The sequence below is a fragment of the Cottoperca gobio genome, chromosome 3, assembly GCF_900634415.1.
Source record: "Cottoperca gobio chromosome 3, fCotGob3.1, whole genome shotgun sequence".
Taxonomy (NCBI): domain Eukaryota; kingdom Metazoa; phylum Chordata; class Actinopteri; order Perciformes; family Bovichtidae; genus Cottoperca; species Cottoperca gobio.
Genome location: NC_041357.1, coordinates 20,831,585 through 20,851,581, shown reverse-complemented (window position 1 = coordinate 20,851,581; position 19,997 = coordinate 20,831,585). Strand labels below are relative to the sequence as shown.

General features: G+C 40.2%; 2 protein-coding genes across 6 annotated transcripts; both read left to right on the top strand.

Moving 5' to 3' along the window:
• Positions 1–3,006: 3,006 nt before the first annotated feature.
• myzap (myocardial zonula adherens protein) lies at positions 3,007–12,408 on the top strand. Of its 5 annotated transcripts, none has more exons than XM_029428589.1 (14): positions 3,007–3,505; positions 4,278–4,358; positions 7,538–7,630; positions 8,381–8,542; positions 8,654–8,746; positions 8,855–8,968; positions 9,060–9,224; positions 9,492–9,617; positions 9,866–9,994; positions 10,083–10,177; positions 10,616–10,721; positions 11,047–11,130; positions 11,379–11,485; positions 11,591–12,408. In XM_029428589.1, exons 1-14 carry the CDS (start codon positions 3,431–3,433, stop codon positions 12,264–12,266), a joined length of 2,106 nt encoding a protein of 701 aa, XP_029284449.1. In that variant the 5' UTR covers positions 3,007–3,430; the 3' UTR covers positions 12,267–12,408. The 5 variants fall into 5 exon arrangements, with proteins under 5 accessions (XP_029284449.1, XP_029284450.1, XP_029284452.1 ...); XM_029428590.1 differs by having other exon boundaries at positions 8,378–8,542; positions 9,072–9,224; XM_029428592.1 differs by having other exon boundaries at positions 8,378–8,542; positions 11,972–12,408.
• A 2,874-nt stretch (positions 12,409–15,282) lies between these two features.
• On the top strand, positions 15,283–19,462 carry polr2m (RNA polymerase II subunit M). The gene is given in 6 exon segments (XM_029428594.1): positions 15,283–15,670; positions 16,510–16,957; positions 16,959–17,071; positions 17,218–17,283; positions 17,285–17,441; positions 18,744–19,462. Coding segments are annotated over 6 exon segments (1,029 nt in total). The 5' UTR covers positions 15,283–15,560; the 3' UTR covers positions 18,879–19,462.
• The last annotated feature ends 535 nt before the right edge of the window (positions 19,463–19,997 follow it).

Below are 19,997 nucleotides of genomic sequence, written 5' to 3'. Positions count from 1 at the left end.
CTTGTAAGTATTGTTTTAAGACAGATTAAAAACATGTGTTTGTACAGCAGTGAGTAAAAAATACTCTGTTACTACTGTAATAATCTCTCTAGCTATAGCGTGCATGTTTTTAAACAACGCTCAGATCAATCCAAATAGGTTCGAACTGTCAGTTGTTTTTTAAGATTTCCACACATTTCTGAAAATTGTGAAGTTGCATTATTTCATCAGACACATTTGTCTGTCAAGCAATCGCTAAAACACAGGTTAACCTGAATTCCACAGCTGCAGGGATGCTTAACAGACAACAGCTTTTGTTTTTGGTTTCAACAGCGAAAACCTACACACGCATCTGCTAGCACACAGGAGAGAAGGTCAAACCTCTACTGTAACCCACATGCAGCAACAAACAATACATGCAACTCGGCTACTGATTATCACAATCCTCCGGTGGTGGAGGAAGTACTCAGATACTTACTTGAATATAGTATTCATAACTATATTTTCATTCGTGTATAATCACCTAAAACTAAGTATTGGGGTTTTGTAACTTTAGAATGAGCCCTTCATATCTGCACATGTCCTCTCCATAGGTCCACTTCATGTTGCAACGCCATGTTTCTACAGCGGCTCAGAGCGGTGAAACCAAACACTGGCTCCAACACGCTTGGAAAGGGATGGGTGAGCGGAGGGTATTCTATTGGTTATAATCTGCACCCTCACCACTAGATGCCACGAAAGGCTCGTACGTACTCGCCTCGGTTCCACGTCCGCTGACGGCTGTGGTCGAGGATCTACACTCCATGTGTTTTGTTTGCATTGTTTGCCAGAAGTTCAACGCCAATGTCTGTCGTTGTATGCCTTTAAAGAAGAATTATATTCATGTTGGTAACTCTCTTCAAAACAACTCTTCAGTTGGTTATCTTTTTCTTCTAAGCAAACCAGCTAGAGGTGCATACCTCACCTACTGGACTTCATCATTTCCACGTCCACACAGAAAGTGTGAATTGGCCTTAAATCCTACACACTGGACCTTTAGGTACACAGTCAAAATAATTACAAGTAAAAGTCATACATTGAAAATGTTACTTGAGTAAAAGTACTTTATAAGCTAAATGTACTTAAAGTACGTCAAATGTTCCCTGTGAGCCTTTTTTTTCTATTATGACATCATTAGACTTCCAGTACTGATGCATTAATGTGTTAGCAGTAATGATGTAGTTGGTCAAGGTAGAACTAACTTTTAAATATTCGATATAGGGCTGCAACAATTATTAAAATAGTGAGCAATGCACTTCATGATTGTCCACAGCCCAAAGTGACAAATACGAAAAAACGCCCAAATTACTCAGTTTCCTACGTCACAATTAGGAAGCGGGAACCATGATTAATCAACTAATTGTTTCAGCTATATTTAGATCTAATGGTCAGTTTTTAAGAAAGCATCATCTTTTATAATCTCATCATAACAGTAACTAGTAACTACAGCTGGCAAATAATGGTAGTGGAGTAAAAAGTACAATATTCCCCTGAATGAAATGGAAATACTCCAATTTGTACTCAAGTACAGTACTTTTAATTACATTTAATATAATACCTTCCATAACTGTTTACATGTTTCTTATCTGCCTTTTGCCATGCATTAAGTCAACATACAATTGTGAATCATGAATCAAGATCTGATCACAAAACAGTGAGAGCACAATCACAGGAAGTAAATATGAAATGTTTATAGGAGAGGACTCCGACATGGATTTGCACACGACATTGGACTTGGACGGCGGCCGGGCCGAGTGACCGGCTCACTGATTGCAGAAGTAAAGAAACACCATTTGTTTGATGTCTGGTTACTGATTAACCACTCAGACCTGTAGAAATCGCACTTGTGTTGTTCTGGACATTTTTCTTTTCATATTTACTGACATGTTGACATCAGATAACAGGAAATCTTTGTTGTAAAATAATGTATGGCTGAACAAGCACTCAGCCAACTTCTTTCCTCTGTGACTCTGAGTGTCTCTAGTTTCTATTAAAAGGGAGTGACTGCAGGCCATTCATAGGAGGAATGTGATCTGGCTGTCAGGATGATTGTCTCTCTGTTCCTTAAAGATGAGTAAGTATAAATAGATGAGCATGTTTTTTTTGCGTAAACCCGAGTGAAGGTTTAGCCGAAGGTAATAATAACATTAAAAAGTAATGATTGCCGTGTTGTCTTCGTTTTCATCAATAATTAATTGGCTGAAGCAACTTCTCTACTACATATTACCTCCTGTACCTTTAGTATAAACCAGTCTCTGACTGTTTAATTGGAAGAAGAAATGTTCATCCTCACAGCGGCAGTGCTGGAGGAAGTATTCAAATAATTTACTTAAGTAAAAGTAGCAATACCACACTAAACAAATATATGTGAAAGGTTTGCATTCAAACGTTTACTTAGGTAAAAGAAGTGTTAGCAACAACATGCATTTAAAGTATCAAAAGAAAAAGCCCTCGTGATACAGAACGACCCCTGAAGTATCCATCTAATATTATTTGTTTATTAATATGTAAGCAGTCATTTAAGCTCATTTAACTACTACAGTTTAACCTGTTATAATACATTATATGTTAGAAGATTATCATGTGTGTGCACAATTCTTATCTGAAAAATGACCAGTATCTATTAAATACATTTAGTGGAGTTTCCTCTGAAGTATAATGAATACTCATGTAAAGTAGAAGTACTTAAAACGTGTACTTAAATACTTGAGTGTGTGTTTCTATAAACCAAAAACAAATAGACCAATATCATGAAGTAGACATATATTTTGCAGTTATTGGAGCAATGTTAAGACTAACAAAACTGTGCATGTATATCAGGAGGATATTGTAAACTCCTTTACGGTGAAGTACCAAATGACAGCTCCTCCTATAAGCCACTCCTGTTGATAAGAAGGGCTCCACCTGTCCCAGCCCGAGTAAGAGGACCCGCCCTGTGAAAGCCCTGCTCTCACATGGCAGGAGTCACAGACCAGGCAGGCAGCTGAAATGTGGCCCGACAGGTCTGATGGGAATGCAGAGACGCACAGAGGAAGAGACAGAGAGAGATAAAGAGAGAGAGAGGCCGGGAGGTTGCTGAGTGACTGACAAGCCTGTCAACCAGGTGGACATAGGAGCAGTCTGACTAGAATAAGAACACTGACATAGTTGTGTTTGTGTTGCTGAGTGTGGAATTGTAATTGCACCTGATTATTTCACTCACATAGAGGAAAGTTCAGGGCCCTGTGGACTCCCACCACCACCACCAGACTTTGCAGAGTGGAATTTCCGTCCTCTTCTCTGGCTGGAGCCGGGGGCAGATGGTCGCTCTGAGAGTCTGAGCCGAACTCAGGAAGGAGCAGCGAGAGGAAGGGTGGGAAAGGGGGCCGGAGAGGGAGAGGAAGAGAAACAAGGAGTGGACAGAAGAGGAGACATGCTTCGCTACGGTGCAGGACGAAATGTTTCCACCTCCACAACAACAACAGAGGACTCTTCAGAGTTTTCAGAGGTAAGAAGTCTCAGAGAAGTCAGGACACTGAAGCTCTCCCTCTGTCTGCCTCTTTTCTATCTCCCTTCTCCTCTGTGTTTTGCAAAAACAGTTGTGTTTTTTTCCCCTCCCTCTTCTGTCCTCTGTTGCTTTTTACTATGTAGCCACTTGTTTCTTGTCTATACACAGTGAGATGACAAGCTAACATTTTCTTTCCCCTGATCATCTGAAAGTTAATGTTTGTGATAGGATGTGTTCACTTTCAGGAGCATGTAATGGGAGCTGAGTTTGCAGGAGGCGGGACTGTCATGTTTATTTGAACAGCTCTCTGATACAACCGGTCTTTGTACTAAACCGGCCTTTAAACTTATTCCCATTGTTTTCTAGTGAAGAAAGAAACTCTTCTAAGTTATTAAACTGAGTATGATATGGGTTCATTACTGAGGTAATGATTTCATTTATTTAATAATGTCTGAAAATAAAATCTTTCTAAAAATATCTAGATGTTCAAATGTTGTTATTAGATAACAACCAAACAAAGCACTCACTGTGGGGTAAATGTTACAATGTATCAGTAAGCACAGTTGAATTTGCATAAACTTTGTTTGCTGCTCTGTTGCCATTGACTATAAATAAACCCACTGTAGTGGACTGTTGAGATCCATGAAATGTGATAACCATTGGATGCATCAGTTTCAGTGTGAACTCTTTATATGTTCTCATGACATGATGCAAACATTCATTTCCGTACAGCACATCACTTATTTGCTTTTTGTCTGTTTGTTTTTCTCAGAGGAGGATCAGGCGCCTCAGGTTAACTCTACACGCGGCAGATAATGAAAACAAGGAGTCAAAAACCTCAAACTCAGATACAGTAAGTCGTATACATGTCCCTTATTGAAATTCTACAATTAACCACGCTATATCCTGCTTATAAGTCTCGCTTGACAGCCCTATTTAGATAGGTAATGCTTCATGAATAGAGTTAAATCAAGCCACACACAACAAAGCACTCTCTACAATAGTGATGTGGGCGAATGATAAGTACTGAAAATAAAACATTAATAATACAAATAAAAGAAAGATGTTGGAGCCACTGATATTTATTTGTGTTTTATCATCTGGACCAGTTCCTCAATCATGACAGGAGGGTGTGTGTTAGTGTGATAATGCACACGCAGCTGTTTCACATTTACTTCAAAGCTCAACTCCTCGACTTGTGTTGTAAATCTATTCCATACATTGGAAAATATTTAAAATACTTGCCGAATAGACAAAACCTTTGATATCACATTTTGAAACAGTATGAACTCAAACACTGGTAACTAAACAATCATGGCATGCAAACTTACATTTGCTTACTGAAGTGCATAATTACACAGTCTCCATGTCTGCTAGTGCACATTGTGACCGTGGATATATTCTGCAGGCTGTGTTGGTGTTTGCTGTAGGTGGCTCTGCCTCTGCCTTTGTTTGTGTTCAGGATCTAGTCCTGAGGCAGATGCCAACGTTTGACAATGAGAGTGTGAGAACTGATTGTGATACTCGTTGGCACTGAGAAGGTTTTTGGTCCTTAAAGAGTGGAATAATTACAGAAACATGGTGGTATGTTGTATGAACCTTGGCCCGGCAGGCAGTATGGTGTTCGTCCAGTTACCACACCTTCACAGTCTCCGCTGATACCACGCTGCCGCAATCTCAGAATGTGCTTCCTAATGGGAGGGTGTGACCAGGACTATTGGAACTGATGTGAGAGGACAGTCTGGTCAAGAGTGAAGACAAAGTGGAGAGTAACAGACATGTGCTCGGTGATGACGTGTATTTCAGTGTGTGTTTAGTGAGGGCGCAAACTCTGCACCCCTGCAACTGTGCAGCTCATTCTGCCTGAACAGGCATCAGAAGCTCTGACAGCAGAGCGGCTGTTTTTACACACAATCCACTAAGGCCTGAGGTGCAATAATACTGGTGGGAGGAAATGTAGAGAGTAAAAACACAATAGTAAGAAATGAGCTTTGAAGAATGATAACATTATGGGAAATTCACTTTCTTTAGCACAAAGACTGGAAACAGGGGGAAACAGCTAGCCTTGTTTCTGTCCAAAGGGAACAATATCTGCTTACCAGCGCCTAATGTGTTTTATCGTGTTTGTCCAATAGAAATACTTGTAAAAATGGCAATTTGTTGTTTTGTAGCAGGTGGTTATGTTTAGTTAATAAGCCTTTGAGGTGCTCGAAGGCAAATATTGTTTACGTTGGACAGAGCCTGGTTTGCTGTTTACTCCTATTTTTAGACTTTTTGCTAAGCTAAGATATCCAGCTGCAAGCGGTAGCTTCATATTCATCTTAGAAACATTTACATTTGAGAGTGGTATCAATAACCCTCAGCAAGAAAGTGAATAAGTGTATTTCCCAAAATGTTAAACTATTGCTAAAAGATACCAAAGTGCAAGATGGAAAATTACATTTTAACGCAATTATACTGTTAGATAATGTCAATTCACTGAAGTGCTTAAACAAGCTTATATATAATTTGCATGTGAAACTGTAGTACAGTGTGAAAAAACATAACTTTAGAAGCCACTTCAGGGGAAATTGAAGGGGAATATGAGGGTTCAAGAGGTTAAAAACTCTCCTGTCTGAGTCCTCTTCATGTGCTCATTATGTATGCAGCGCTGAGTTCAGGGCTCTGTGCAGGTGCTGCTGTAATTGCTGTGACACGTAACTCTGTAAGTTCAAATACCAGCAGAGCGTTACAAGTGACAAAGTGTTGAGCAGGCTTGATTGGAACAGTCCAATTTTTTATTTTGTTTTTCTAGAGTGTCCATATCCTTTGTGCTTATATACATTTCCACTGAAGTTGCTCAATCTTTTTATTTTATTTTAGATGTACTCTGCAGGGAAGTTCAAATGTAGGTCAGTTGTATCGTTTTTGTAACTTTGTGGGAAAAAAAGGAAAAAGGGAAGATGTGAAGTTAATCGAGGAGGAAGGAAATGACGGAAACATCCTCTGTTAGAGATGTTTCAATAGGAACGCTGGTTAAAGTGGTTATTCACCATAAAATTAGAAAGGGTGTATCCTGCAACCTGACACATCATGGATACACTCCAACCTGTGACTATGGCCTAGATGAGATGTAATACTTCTGCACCATGAAACACACACACAGAGACACAGTTGCTACATATAGAAGTTTCTACATCAACAACATTGGATTCCATCTACACAATGAGATACATGAGAGGGAAACAAAGAGCTAATCCAATCAGTCGAGTCCTTCACAATGCAGTTATATGTTAAACAGGAAGTTAACTTTGAAATATTTGACAACGTATCGACATGTATTATTTGCGAAGGGCCGTCGTTAAGTAGTTTTTACATGATACTGAGGAGGTCATGCTCCCTCAGGTGACAAAACAAAAGAAACCTGTGTGTTCCTTCCACTAAAATTACACGCCTGCAGTATCAGCTACAAGCAGGTAAACATTGCCCACCAGTGTGGTCAAATATTGGCATTGTAAAATGCAAAGCGGACGCACAGCACATTGTTATTCTGAGCTCTGTCTCAGAGAAGCAGGCTGCAGTGTTGTTAAAACATAAAGATGGCTGTTCTTCCCTCCCATCTGCTGGATTTCGCATCCGCCTATTAGCAGGCCTTCACCATTTCTCAACAGCACGTCCTCTGTAGATGAAGTGGTGGAGAAATGTGAGGCTCGGCTCTGTCCATGAGACAACACTGGCTCCTTTGTTCAAGTTCCTCCTCACTCTTATCTCTGAGAGATGTGGAGACTGACGCCTCTTTCTCTGGGTAACAAGTCTGTCTATCTATCGAAAGCTAAAATTATTAATTTTAAAACAGGTTCATACATACAATTACAAAACTATGCAACATAATCAAATTACAGTAAGACAGAATGAGGGCCCGTATACAATGACATTATGTGGAATGTTTGCACACAATAAGAACATTTTTGAACTTGCCAGGTCTCAACCTGGAAGGAAGGGAATTGTCCACAACAGCAATCTTGAATATTTTGTTTTTGTTTGTTTCTGTAGGCTGAGAAAGAGAAGGACGTCAATGTGGCAAGGAAGAAAAAGAATGGGTTGATCCAAAGAGAGAGGCCAGCTGGCAGAGAGTCACCTCAGCGGGTAGACAGCCACATCCAACACATGAATAATAGGCATGACACTGCCACTGCTTCAGCATGTGTGTCACTGACATCCTTCTGTAAAAACACGCTTCTGTGCATGCACCATCAGGCTGTCATTAATAATGTATTAATGGATATTCAACATGAACAGATGCTTGTAGATGACTGTAACAAATTTGATGTCTCAAGTCTATCTATAGCTATATATACAGATAATTCTGTTTAACGCACAAACAAAACCATCGTCTCTTGCGCTACAGTACTGAAATATTTATAGAAATCTCTAACCTTCAGTTCTGTAATTTATCTGTGGCCATGACTATAACTGTCATTTGTTATTTAGTAATTGCATTGTTTAAAAAGCTGAACTTCTCCTCGATTGGTTTGCATCTGTTTTCATCGGTCGCCCGGCTGCTGGGGGTACAATAGGCAGACACGGCAGCAGCTCATGTACTGGGTTGCAGAAACATGACACCTTCAATACACCCTGCACTTTTTTTTTGCTGTTCATTCCCATCCTCCTGTTTCCATTGCTCAGCAGCATTAGTGCTAGAAATACTCGATCAAGTAAACATATGCAGGCATGTGCATCGACACACAGAAACAGAAAACAGGTGATGCACTTGAAAGTGTGCATGCATGCACATAAGCGAGCACACCATTACACAAACACAATGACAGCAGAAGTCAGCCTCAGTGGAGGGTGTCCACAGAAACCTGACCGGTGCGATCCTGTCTCCCTCAGCAGCTCGGAGACATGACCAATGGGGCGCCAGAGACCTCACTGCAGAATCATGGGCCCAAAGTGTACGGCGTAGTGCAGAGGACGGGTTCGGACAGACAGCAGGAGGTGATGGCGCGCGAGTGGACGGCCAATCACCTTCAGGGTGAGATGAAGTACATCAAGGAGGTGAGTGGAAACTAACACAACAAGCATCCGGGCCTTCCGATCAACTATCATCTGTGCAAGGCTCCGTGGGATATAATATGTGTGTATAATATCTGCATGTTCTGCGTGCAGGTGAGAGATTCTTTGGAGAAGGTGAGAGAGCGGATGTACGGGCAGTTCGGAGGCATGCAGCAATCAATGCAGAAACTTTCACAGGAAATCAGGGTAATGAATTATGTAACACCGTGTGACTGCTCCGAACTCCCCAATCAAACTCAAGTCTGTGAATCTTTGAATAAATCTAAAAATGCAGTGTGCCATGTGTGTCTGCAGGCTGCCAATTCACATCGCAGGAGTCTGGAGTCAGAGGTGAGGGTCCGGACAACAGCCATGGAGAGCTTCGATCAGATGAACAGCTCCCTTATATCTGCTAACATCGGCCTGCAGGTAACAATTCAACATCATTGAGTCTGTGAAGACGTGCTCCATGAAAGCTGCATGACTTCACAGAAAGGGCTGGCTTGATAAGTAAAAGAAGTTTCCTTTGCAGAAATCCCTTCTGGACAACTGTCAGAGAAGAGTGGACTCGAGAGACGAGGTGAAGAGTTTGCGCAGCACCTGTGATAAAACACAAGAACAACTCAGAGACAAGGAGAAGGAGCTGGCGGACATGCAGGTTGAAAACCAGACTTTAAAACTGCAGGTAATCAAAAGTCTCTCGTCATTGAGATACTGGTCACCCAGCTGGTGTGACAAGTGGGCTGTTTCGAAATAGTCTGATGAGTTAATAACTCTGTAGAGGGAACCAACCCCAATGTCATAGAATTACTACGTATGAGAAACATCAGATAAAGCAGTAGAAGAGAACAGATCATCTCACTGCAGCACACTAACACATCAGCTGCATCTTTCATTCCTGAGTCAATATGGAATAATCAGCATGATTTTTGCTGTGCTGTGAATTGTCCAGCTGGAGTCTGCACAGGAGGGCAACAATCAGGTGCTGCAGGAGCTTTCAGCAAAACTACAGGAGGAGTACAAGGAGAAGCTGCAGACGGAACAACAGAAACACAGGGAGGAGATTGAAAACCTACAGGTCGGCATTCTTTACTCTTTAGTCATTAACTCTTCACACACAGTTTCAGTGAGAATATAAACGTGTCGTACGAACAGGCGTTGATCTCAAATGTTTTTGGTTTGAACACATTTTACAAAAATGATGACGCAGTGAAAATTGTTCTCTAAAGCAAATTCAATCTAACTTACAACCAAAAGTGTAAATGCTACTTTCTTGAACATTATTCGGTCCAACATCTAAACAAAGATGTATTTCTGCTCACACAGGCCCAACTCGACGAGTACATCAGGCGACTGGAGGAAGCAGAGAGAAACATCCGGATTGCAGAGGCCAAGATTGCCGAGAGGGACCAGAGGATCATTGAAGTTGAGCGACTACTGGACTGTATGGGACAGGTAAGGCCAATTTTTTCTTCAAATAAAAAATGTATTTACACTTCATGCAGATAATAAAACTTAGAATGATAAATGTTTTTTTTTACAGGAAAAGAGTCAACTCTACAATAAACTGCAGGAATGTGAACAGCGTCTCCGCTTGATGGAGCTGGCAGACAAAACTGATGCAACTGTCAACAAAAGGTACAAAAACAGTCTAAAAACTAACGCCAGTATGATAAAGATATCCTATTTTTCTGAGCATTTAAATGCATCACACAGTCTTCATAAGGAGTTGGAGTACTAGGTTGTCATTTAGTTGAATCTGAAGATGTTTAAGTTCTATGTCAGCTGAGAACTCTGATGTAGAAAGCTTCAGAAAAGCTAATAGGAGAACTTTAAGTTGGTCAACAATAAACTTTCATGCTTAAAAAAATATTCATGTTGCTTTGGTGGAAGTGCCGTACATACACTACAGTACAATACACCACAGTAGTGCAGAAGCATTTGTACTATTACAGTAAAGGCTGCAGATCAATCATACATTTGTTATCCGTGACCTGAGAAGCACCTGACCTGACCACACATTTCAGCAGCATAATGGATTTATATGTGGGTTTAACTGTTTGTGGTCCTGTGTAGGTCCAAAGAGCTGCAATCTGAATCTGTGGACCTACGTGAGAGAATCAAACACTTGAACGACATGGTGTTCTGCCAGCAGAGGAAAGTCAAAGGAATGATCGAGGAGGTGAGGAGAGTTTATTCATCTGTGTGTGAATACCGTTCGGTTCTTGTCTCCTACTTGTGTTTTGATAATGGCTGTGGAGGAGATACATACTGTATATCAGCTGAAGCAGCAGAAGTGTGTTTACCAACCAGCGTATGGTTGACTTCAATGTATACAACTTAATCTGACCCAGAGTCAATGAAGTGTTGGGCGTCATGCTGGCTTAGTGATGCATTTTCTCATTCAGCAATTAGCAATCCATATACAGTAAGGTCACACATTAGGATTGAATAAACTGAGCTGACTGTAACACAAAATAATTGTTTTCAATCTTAAATGTGTGAAGGTTGGATCACTGCGAGTTCAAGTGGCTAAGAAGGATATGTTCATATCAGAGCTGCTGGACAGAATTGCGATAGTGGAGTGTGAGGTAAGACAAATACTGTTTACTGCGTGCTTTAAATTTGGTGTGGCGTGGTAATCTACTGCATGGCTACAGTACGGATGATTGTTTGGGCTGCTGAGCACTCAATATCCTGAACTTTCAGCAATGTCTGTGTGGTTTACTCGTGTCACTGCACCTATCCAGTCACTTTCACATGTAAAGTGACTGCAGGCTTTTGCATGTACCTGACCTGATAATGTTGTTTCCTGTTTTCCTTTTTTTCCTTTTCCCAGAATAATGAATTAGAAGACAAGCTGAAGTATTTTATGTCCATACAGAATAGGCCAAGAGAGGTTTTGGAAACCAAGGAGATAGGAGTAGGGTGCGATCTGCTCCCCAGGTAAGAAGCAAAGATAGAGAAAAATACATTTAGTAGAATCGGGATATATTTGGTGCTTCATTTGGAGGTGATTTCTCACTCTTATGTCTGAATGTCCATCTGCAGACGTGAAGCAAAAAGGCATGATTTTGAGCTTCCTGTTCACTATGAAGAAACTAATCTCCATCCCATACAACATCCACCACCTGTTCAACATCCACCACCAATGAAAACTCCATCTCCCACTCTACCTCCGTTCCCCACTCAACCTCCAGCCCTGATGCAACCTCCATCCCCCACTCTACCTTCGTTCCCCACACAACCTCAACCCCCTATACAACCTCCATCACCCACTCTACCACCACCCCCGATACAACCTTCTTCCCCCACACAACCTCCATCCTCCATGCAACCTTCCTCCCCTACATCTCCCATTCAAAATCCATTCTACAACCTAACAAAGCCCACACAACCAAGGACGTTCACGTCTAATAACCCTCCACCCAGCAGGCTGGACTCCAGTTTACTGAGGTACACTCCTGTCCAGTACAGCCGTTACCTGCAGTCCAACCCCTCGAGTGCGATGTTACCCTACAGCCGCACGTTTGAATCTGAGCCGCCTGTGAGTCCAGTCCAGTTCGGTAGAGATGAGGTGGACGCAGAAACTAACACAGACACAGGATCAAGTCCCAAAGAATCCTCTCCTTCCCCGTCTTCTTCTCGACCAAGATCAAGAGCACCTCAAGTTTATACACCGTTCATGAAACTTATGGAAATAACAGCAAAGATAAACATAGAGTGATCTTTAGGTAATAGTTGTTGCTTTTTTTGCAGAGAGTTAAATGAGAAGATTATATAAATATAAAGACTGAAAACAGAGAGAAAAAGCTGCACTGCAGGCTTTGTCCAAAAGTAACAAACTCTATATTATATTATTATACATTTAAAAAAGCCCTTGTAGGCAACAAGGGCTTTTTTATGATATATATATATATATATATATAAATAATTCAAAATGCACAGTTGCGTTATACACCGTAGCTGGCTAAATGACCAAGACAAATAAAGATTTGTGGACATTGTAAAAAGCAACTGCAAGTGGCAGTTGAGGCACCAGAAATGAGTGGAGCAACTTCTACGATACAACCTCGTGTGACTGCTTACCTCTCACCACACATCTTTAGGACACTCACCAGAAGCTCGAAAAGGACACCATCAATAAGATTTACATGCGATGCAATGCAGCCCATTGGAGTTCCAAGTCTTACCACAATTTCAAGACACATAATGGGAAAGCATTGCACTTTATATATATATATATATATATATATAATATAGATATATATATATATATATATATATATATAGATATATATATAATTATTTGTATACAATTATAACCTTTTTTTGTGAAATTGACAATCTGTCATTTTACGAGGGTTGTGTGATTTCCCCCTGTTTCCAGTCTTTATGCTAAGCTATGCTATGTGTAGCTTCAGTTACTTGACAGTTATATGTTGTTGCGGAGGTAAAAGCTAAGCTAGCTGCAGTTACATATGTATTGTACAGTCTGTGGTATTGATCCTCTCTTCTGACTCTCTGCGAGAAATCAAATAAGCATCATTTTCCTAAAATGTAGAACAATTCCTTTAAAACTCGACTGTGTTCTTGGTTATTTCCCCCCTGCTGGTTATCTTTTGAAAATAACCATGAATGACACAGATGCTTATTAGTCCTTTTGCAAATGTTGGAGAACATGAATCTGGTTGATGAAGTAAAAAGTTATTATGTAGGTTTTCACGTAGGAATATTAAAGATAATATCATGTTGGTTGCTGTAGGGTGTAAATAATCTGATAGACTGTAAAGATATTTTTGTAAATAGTGTACTAAGGATTATATTTGTTTTGTCTACACTGAATGTAGTCTACTTATGTTGCTCACAGAGCTATGAGTATTCAGTCCTATATGAAGGTTGTTAAGATTATTGCGTGTATATCCCAATTATTTTATATTGACTCTGTACAAATTAAATGAATATTATTTTGTTATTGTCACATTATGTACAAAATATTTATTAACATGCTTCGTGCCTTTGTGAACAGCCTACTGTCTGATACTCGTGGTTGGAATGAATCTCTTTAAATTGGCAGCAGGATAAAATAGTGTATAATATACAGTAAATATCTGTGCTACTGATAAGACTGTTTAATGAATTTAAAGATATTTACCTTGTTGAGGTGACTGCCATTCCTGAGCCACAGGCACAAGTATTACCCAGCTGTTGTCTGCACTGCCACAACTGTGTTTGAAAAAGCTTTATGATGTGCCTTCTCCTTAACGATACATATCATACTGCGACTAATGATAAGAGGCTATCGTATGTTTGGATAATAAAGACTTTACTGTATAAGTACAACCTGATTGTGTCAGCACTCACAAACTGTGCAACCCCATACATGTTCTATGTATGACTACTCCATTGTTCATTGATGTGGATTACTCTGAATGTTTCATAGCTGGTAAGAAACACAAAAAGGGCTTTAAAATGGTTTGTATTACTTCTATTTCTAATGATTCAATTTCACACTTAATGTCATGCACACACACTGAACTCTCGATCAATTTATACAAAAGCTCAGTGACTATATTTTAGGAACTGTCTTCTGTACAGTAGTGTAGTTATATTCATGGAGATTGGTAAAACAAGCTTTCCAACATCTCCAAAACTGTAGTATATTAAATCAAAGAGGCAAAAATAGACATTTGGCAGGATTAGGATTAGGGTTAGAAAAATACAAAAACTAAAACAAATGTGTGCAGTTAGTGATATTATCAATAAAGTTCATCCAATCCTTTGCTTCAGATCGCACTACAATGAAGTACACATAATACAAGTGGTTCTATTAGTTTGTGGGATTTTGATTAGAACATGTGGAGAAATTAAAGAGATAAAGTCGATTAAGATTGTATTCCAACTGTGCAGCTGCAGCCAAACGTTAAACTGACTTTGAACTTTGAGAGGGGATAGAAAGGACACAGCTGTAACCTCTTGGTTAATGATGGGTCATTGTATTTTGGGCTGAATGAGAAAAGGATTGGCACAGTGTTTGGGAAACATCCGGACTGACAAATGGAGCTATGGAAAATCTGAGACTCTGAACTGATGACAGAAAAAAAAGAAATATCTTGTATAAAAAGACCTGTGTCTTTAATTAGGTCAAATATCTTGGACATTTTATTACAGATCAAATGACAGATGATAAAAATATTTATAGGCAGTGCCATATGATGTGCAAAAGCAAACTTTCTCTTGCGCAACTTTAGTGTGTGTACAGATGGAGTGAAGATGTCTCTTTCCAGAGCATATTACGCCAGTCTGTAACGCACACTTGTGGTCAAACTACAGAAATGCAATTTTACAGACACTAGCTTACAATGATGCTACGAGAATATTACTTAAGAGACCTAGTTGGTGTAGTGCAAGTGAATGTTTGTGGCTGCACAAGTTAATACTTTACAAACTGTCCTAAGGAATCTCATGCATAAATATATTTGCTGGCTAAATGAAATACATTTGGGATACGACGCACTACCAATCCCAGCTATTGAGACATTGGTATAGTCACTTTATCGGACACTGATTTATATTCTTTTTAAAACCATGAATTATTTTGCTTTTGTGTCTTTTATCAAAATTTCAATTTCAAGTCTTTGAAATCAAAATGTGGCGTTGATGACTATATTTGACCAGCAGAGGGGAGCAAATCACCTCCACTGGCTGTGACATGAAGAAGAGGTGCATTACTCTGTCCTGTACAGTGGGGGGCGCTAGAGCTACAATTACATGAATGATTTCCGCACACGAAGAAGAAGAAGAAGAAGATTTCCCTCTTTGAAATGTTGTTGTATCATGTGTTGAAGAAGTGAACTTGCCGCCTTTAGAGGTTTATAAATCTCACAACGTATTAAAGTGTCCGTCAACAGGAGGAGTTTTGAGCTGGTTAACGTCAGAGTCGATATGCTGCGTGTTAAACTGAGACGTTAGCTCACGCTGTTTGTGGCTAGCTAATGCTAGCTGTCAGTAGCTAACAGTGATGTCCTTTTCGTGGACAGAGCGCCAGGGACGTGTGGGAGACATGGGACAACAGAGCAAAGAGGAGCTCCAAGAAATGCTCCTGCGACAGGAAAAGATGCTCTCTAACATGTGAGTCTCACTATTAGCCCCAGTTTGTGCCTCCCGTGTATATATGTTATACCTGAGAGTGCTAAAACTAGAGCTAAGTTTGTGACTTAGTGTGATATTGTAATAACAGTATGAGTAGAAGAGACATGGTGACTTAAACACACAAATAAGTTAGATTAGTTGTAATGAGAGCTACCCCGCTGTAAATGAGCTTCACCACACTGTTGTTGACCCCCATTAGTTTAGTACAGGATGTCTGCTTTCCCCTACACAACATGTGTTTACGTAGCATAGATCTACAAATTAACAAATCATCTCTATGTTCAATATGACCAAAAACAGTGTTGTAAATAAGCATAAGGCTCTGTCGTATATATAAGTGCATATACCCAGTTTATTTGATGAAAAATAAAAAATAGTGTTGATGATGCAGAGCCTTTACTACCATGCTGCAAAATGAATGCACACATAGATCCATAGATAGCATCCAAGCCAGTTTCAAATGTGACAAATGTCAAGTATGACAAGGCACAACTATTATTGTTTTACAGCAATCAGATTGTAATAGAATATACACTACTATGATTAAAGAACAATTTCAATGTTGGATGTGACGTGATGTTATTTAAGACAAACTACAGATGGGTGAAAGAAATGGGGGAAAAAATAATGGATAACAAATGCAAATCATTGTATACAGGGTCAGACAATGGTTTCATGAATAAGAAAATTATGTGAGTTTGTTCATTGTCCGTCCGTCCATGTACTAAAATATTTAGGTTTGTTTGTTTGTCTCTGATCTATATCTTGAATGATTGTTTTGAATATAGCATCACACTCTGCATTTGTGTTGTTCGTAGGAGGTTCTTACAGAGTCTTCCTGACAAAGGGAAGAAGATAAAAGAATTTGCAGAGAAAGTGCGCCTTGCCATTGAACACCGCGATGAAGAGGAGACGAAACGGAGCTTGGGGTTTGCGGCCAGGAAAGAGTTACAATCCAAGTACCAGCAGGCTTTCACTATGCAACAACGTGCTATCCCTAACACACCTGCAGGCGATGCGGTACCGGAGAGGAGGACCTCACCCGTCTCAGCTCATGCGCAGGAAAACAACACTTTGGACGATCAACAGGACCAGTTTGTCTCCAGAGCGGCTGCTGGTGAAACCATGGAGACGGCTGCTGCTGGGGCCTCTTCGAACTCTGAGACAAAAGAGGGGGACCTTGTTGAGGCCTTGGAAAGGGTCAGACTGTCTGAAACTAGTACTGGTTTCAGTAGCAAGTCGAAAGACCCAATAAACCTGCACTCCAAGAGACAATTACTTTCTCAGAAAGCAAATGCCAAAAAAGCCTCACTATATAACTGTTCTGGAAAAAACGGAGAACACTTCAGATCTCAAGAAGCAAAAATTCAAACCAAATCAGTGAGTTGTTTCATGATGTGACTTTTGTAAACATTTATACCAGAAATACTAATATAATTATGTTCATTTCATTCACTAACACTGTGTGTTGTTTTACTTTCTTTCATAATCTTATTGTAATACGGTTTTCTCAACTGTGTTTCCAGTCTGCTCCACAGAAGTGACACCTCTCCATCAGGATCCTTGTCACCCAGCAGGTCTTCTGAAGGACTCATCACCGCTTTCTGCACAGGCCAGGAAGGAGCAGGACAGAAAGCACCTGGATGACATCACTTCTGCCAAACTCCCTCCTCTCCACCACAGTCCGGCGCAGCTTCTGTCTCTGGACGAGTCGGCCACCCTCCAGCAGGATCAAATGAAAAAGCAGCAGGTTAGCGCAGCCGTGTCTTCCACACACTTATCCTCTACATCCAGTATTTGTGTAGGCACACTGACGGGCTCAGAAATTTCCACTTGCCAAAATCTAAATTTTGTCCTAAATGGTTCCTCACTATGCTGGTGGTAACATGTTACGGTTACAGTATTTTAATGCGTTTTGCCAGACCAAAAACAGCCCTGTGTTTAAAAAAAGTCATACAATTACAATCCAGGAAATCCAGTTTGAGTATTTGAGTATATGAGTACAGATAAAAATGTTTTAGGGCTTATCATTACATTACAGGTCATTTAGCAGACGGTCTTATCCAGAGCGACTTACAGTGAACTAACTACAGGCACAGTCTCCCTGGAGCAGCTCAGGGTTAAGTGCCTTGCTCAGGGGCACAATGATGGCAGCCCTGGTGTTGTATTAGGAAGCCGTACCACTAGGCCATCACCACCACACATCAGACTGAAACACAGAAAACATTTTATATTATGAGAAAGTATGTTACTATTCTGTTACTCACTGTGGTTTCATCAGCATCGTTTTAAATGTCTAATGATCACGATGTATGTCAGTATGTAATGCGTTGTTTGCATTACAAAGTAATTACCAGACATGTGTGCGTGCGCGTATTTGTCAGATGACATTGAGGTGATAATAGGTAGTTGGTTGCGTTGGTGCATGGACAAGAAACATAATTATAGAATAGAAAAAAAATACACACAAAACATTGTTTTGTTTAAAATAATTGAAAAATAAAATAATTTAAAGGAGAGCTGGGCAGGTTTGTACAAACATTTATTTTATAAAACGTATAATTGAAATGTATGAATTTATTGGCGGTCGTGAGTTTGATGTTGAAATTTTACCTGGATTCAAAATCTCAAACAAATTGAGTTTATACAGCAGTGACTTGGGAAATGTTTTCATCTAAATAAAATGTGGAATTAGTTATTAATCATGAATCCAAACATGAAATCCATTAAAGTCCACATCAGATCCCTCCATCAACTCTAGAGGGCAGTGTTCAGGCAGTGTTCAGGCAGTGTTCAGGCAGTGTTCAGGCAGTGTTCAGGTAGTGTTCAGGCAGTGTAGGCGCTGTGTATCACTTCACATCCAGCGTAATGACTTAAGAGCCAAACGTCAAACAGTTTGCTGTTGACAACTAACAGAGGCCTGTTAAGCTTATTATCAGTCCTACTTTTGTTGAGGGATTAATAGCTATGGCTGTGCTGCTTTATAATAATGTGCTTGTTTTCTGTTTATCCAGCCTATTCATGTCAACGTTTTCTCTGTGTTTAATTTCAGGAGTTGCAGGCCAAGCAGGCCGCCCAGAAACTGTCTGAGGTATTGAAGACCTCTGTGGGGAGCTACACTCCTGACAGTGGCCCCATGGCTGCCTACAGAGAGGTTCACGATGAAGGAGCCTCAGAGGAGGACTGATCCTGGAAGGCCGGAGCTGGGGAAACCAGTCTGACCTTGGCCCTGAGGGAATACAGGCTTTGGACCTTGCAATCAGAACCCATCAAACAGGATTTTCACTCGAAGGACAAGTATTCTTAAGAGAGGAAAAGCACCGTGTGAAGGCATAGTTTGTATCCCAGACTCGGCTCAGGAAATGTAATGGCGGGTTGAGAAACTAGCTTACTTAATTGTCATTCAGTTCGTATTGGGTTCAGTTGCTTCAGTGTCCTGCAGGAATACATAATACCTGATGTTGACTAGGAGTCTTAAATGCTACATTTAAAGCATGTATCATCATGAGGGAAGTGTTTCTTGTCAGTATACTGAAACGGATGATGTCAGGGCTCACTGGACCTGAGAGGGTTGTACGTTGACATTTCTATTTAAGTGTGTTCATAATTATATGCACTTAAAGCTCATCAGCAGGTGGAACAGAGTGTTTTGGCACAATGGTGACTGTTTACAGATTTGTCTGTCTAGACATGAGCCTGTAGATAGCTGTGTCAGATTTAAGTATTACAGAATGTGCAACAGAATTCAATAAATGCATTTGATTTCCCAAATGGTTGTGTTTGTGTAAAGTCAGGTGACACTCCTTGTTTCCCTCCCGAATTACAGAAACTGTAAAGGGCCTCATCAGCTCTTTCACTGCAGAGGGAAACGTATCTAAAAGAGATGTTCTTTTATTTCTCTTTGTTAGATTGGATCTGCTTACTGATGAGATCAACATTATTGTGTTGTCTGATTGTTTAATTGACTTGACATTCTAGTTTCCTTGGTACAACGTTGAAAGTTGATGTTATACTACTGCCTTTGTGGTCGCTGTCACCGGCAAGACTTTCTGTCGAAGCCTCAGGTCACTGTATCATCAAGAAAAAAACTTGCTCTGCTCCCGAGTATGAGGGCTAATCCAAACTAACCGGGCCAAAAATATAAATCATATAGTACAGAATCTATTGTGTGTATATATAAGAAATGCTAAAAATGGCAAAATCCCTAAACAGCACATCTTTATCTGTCAGTCTTTATATTAATGAATCAATTTTCCACCATCTACTGTATACGCTAGTTTCGATAAGAAGAGAAACAAATTATTAT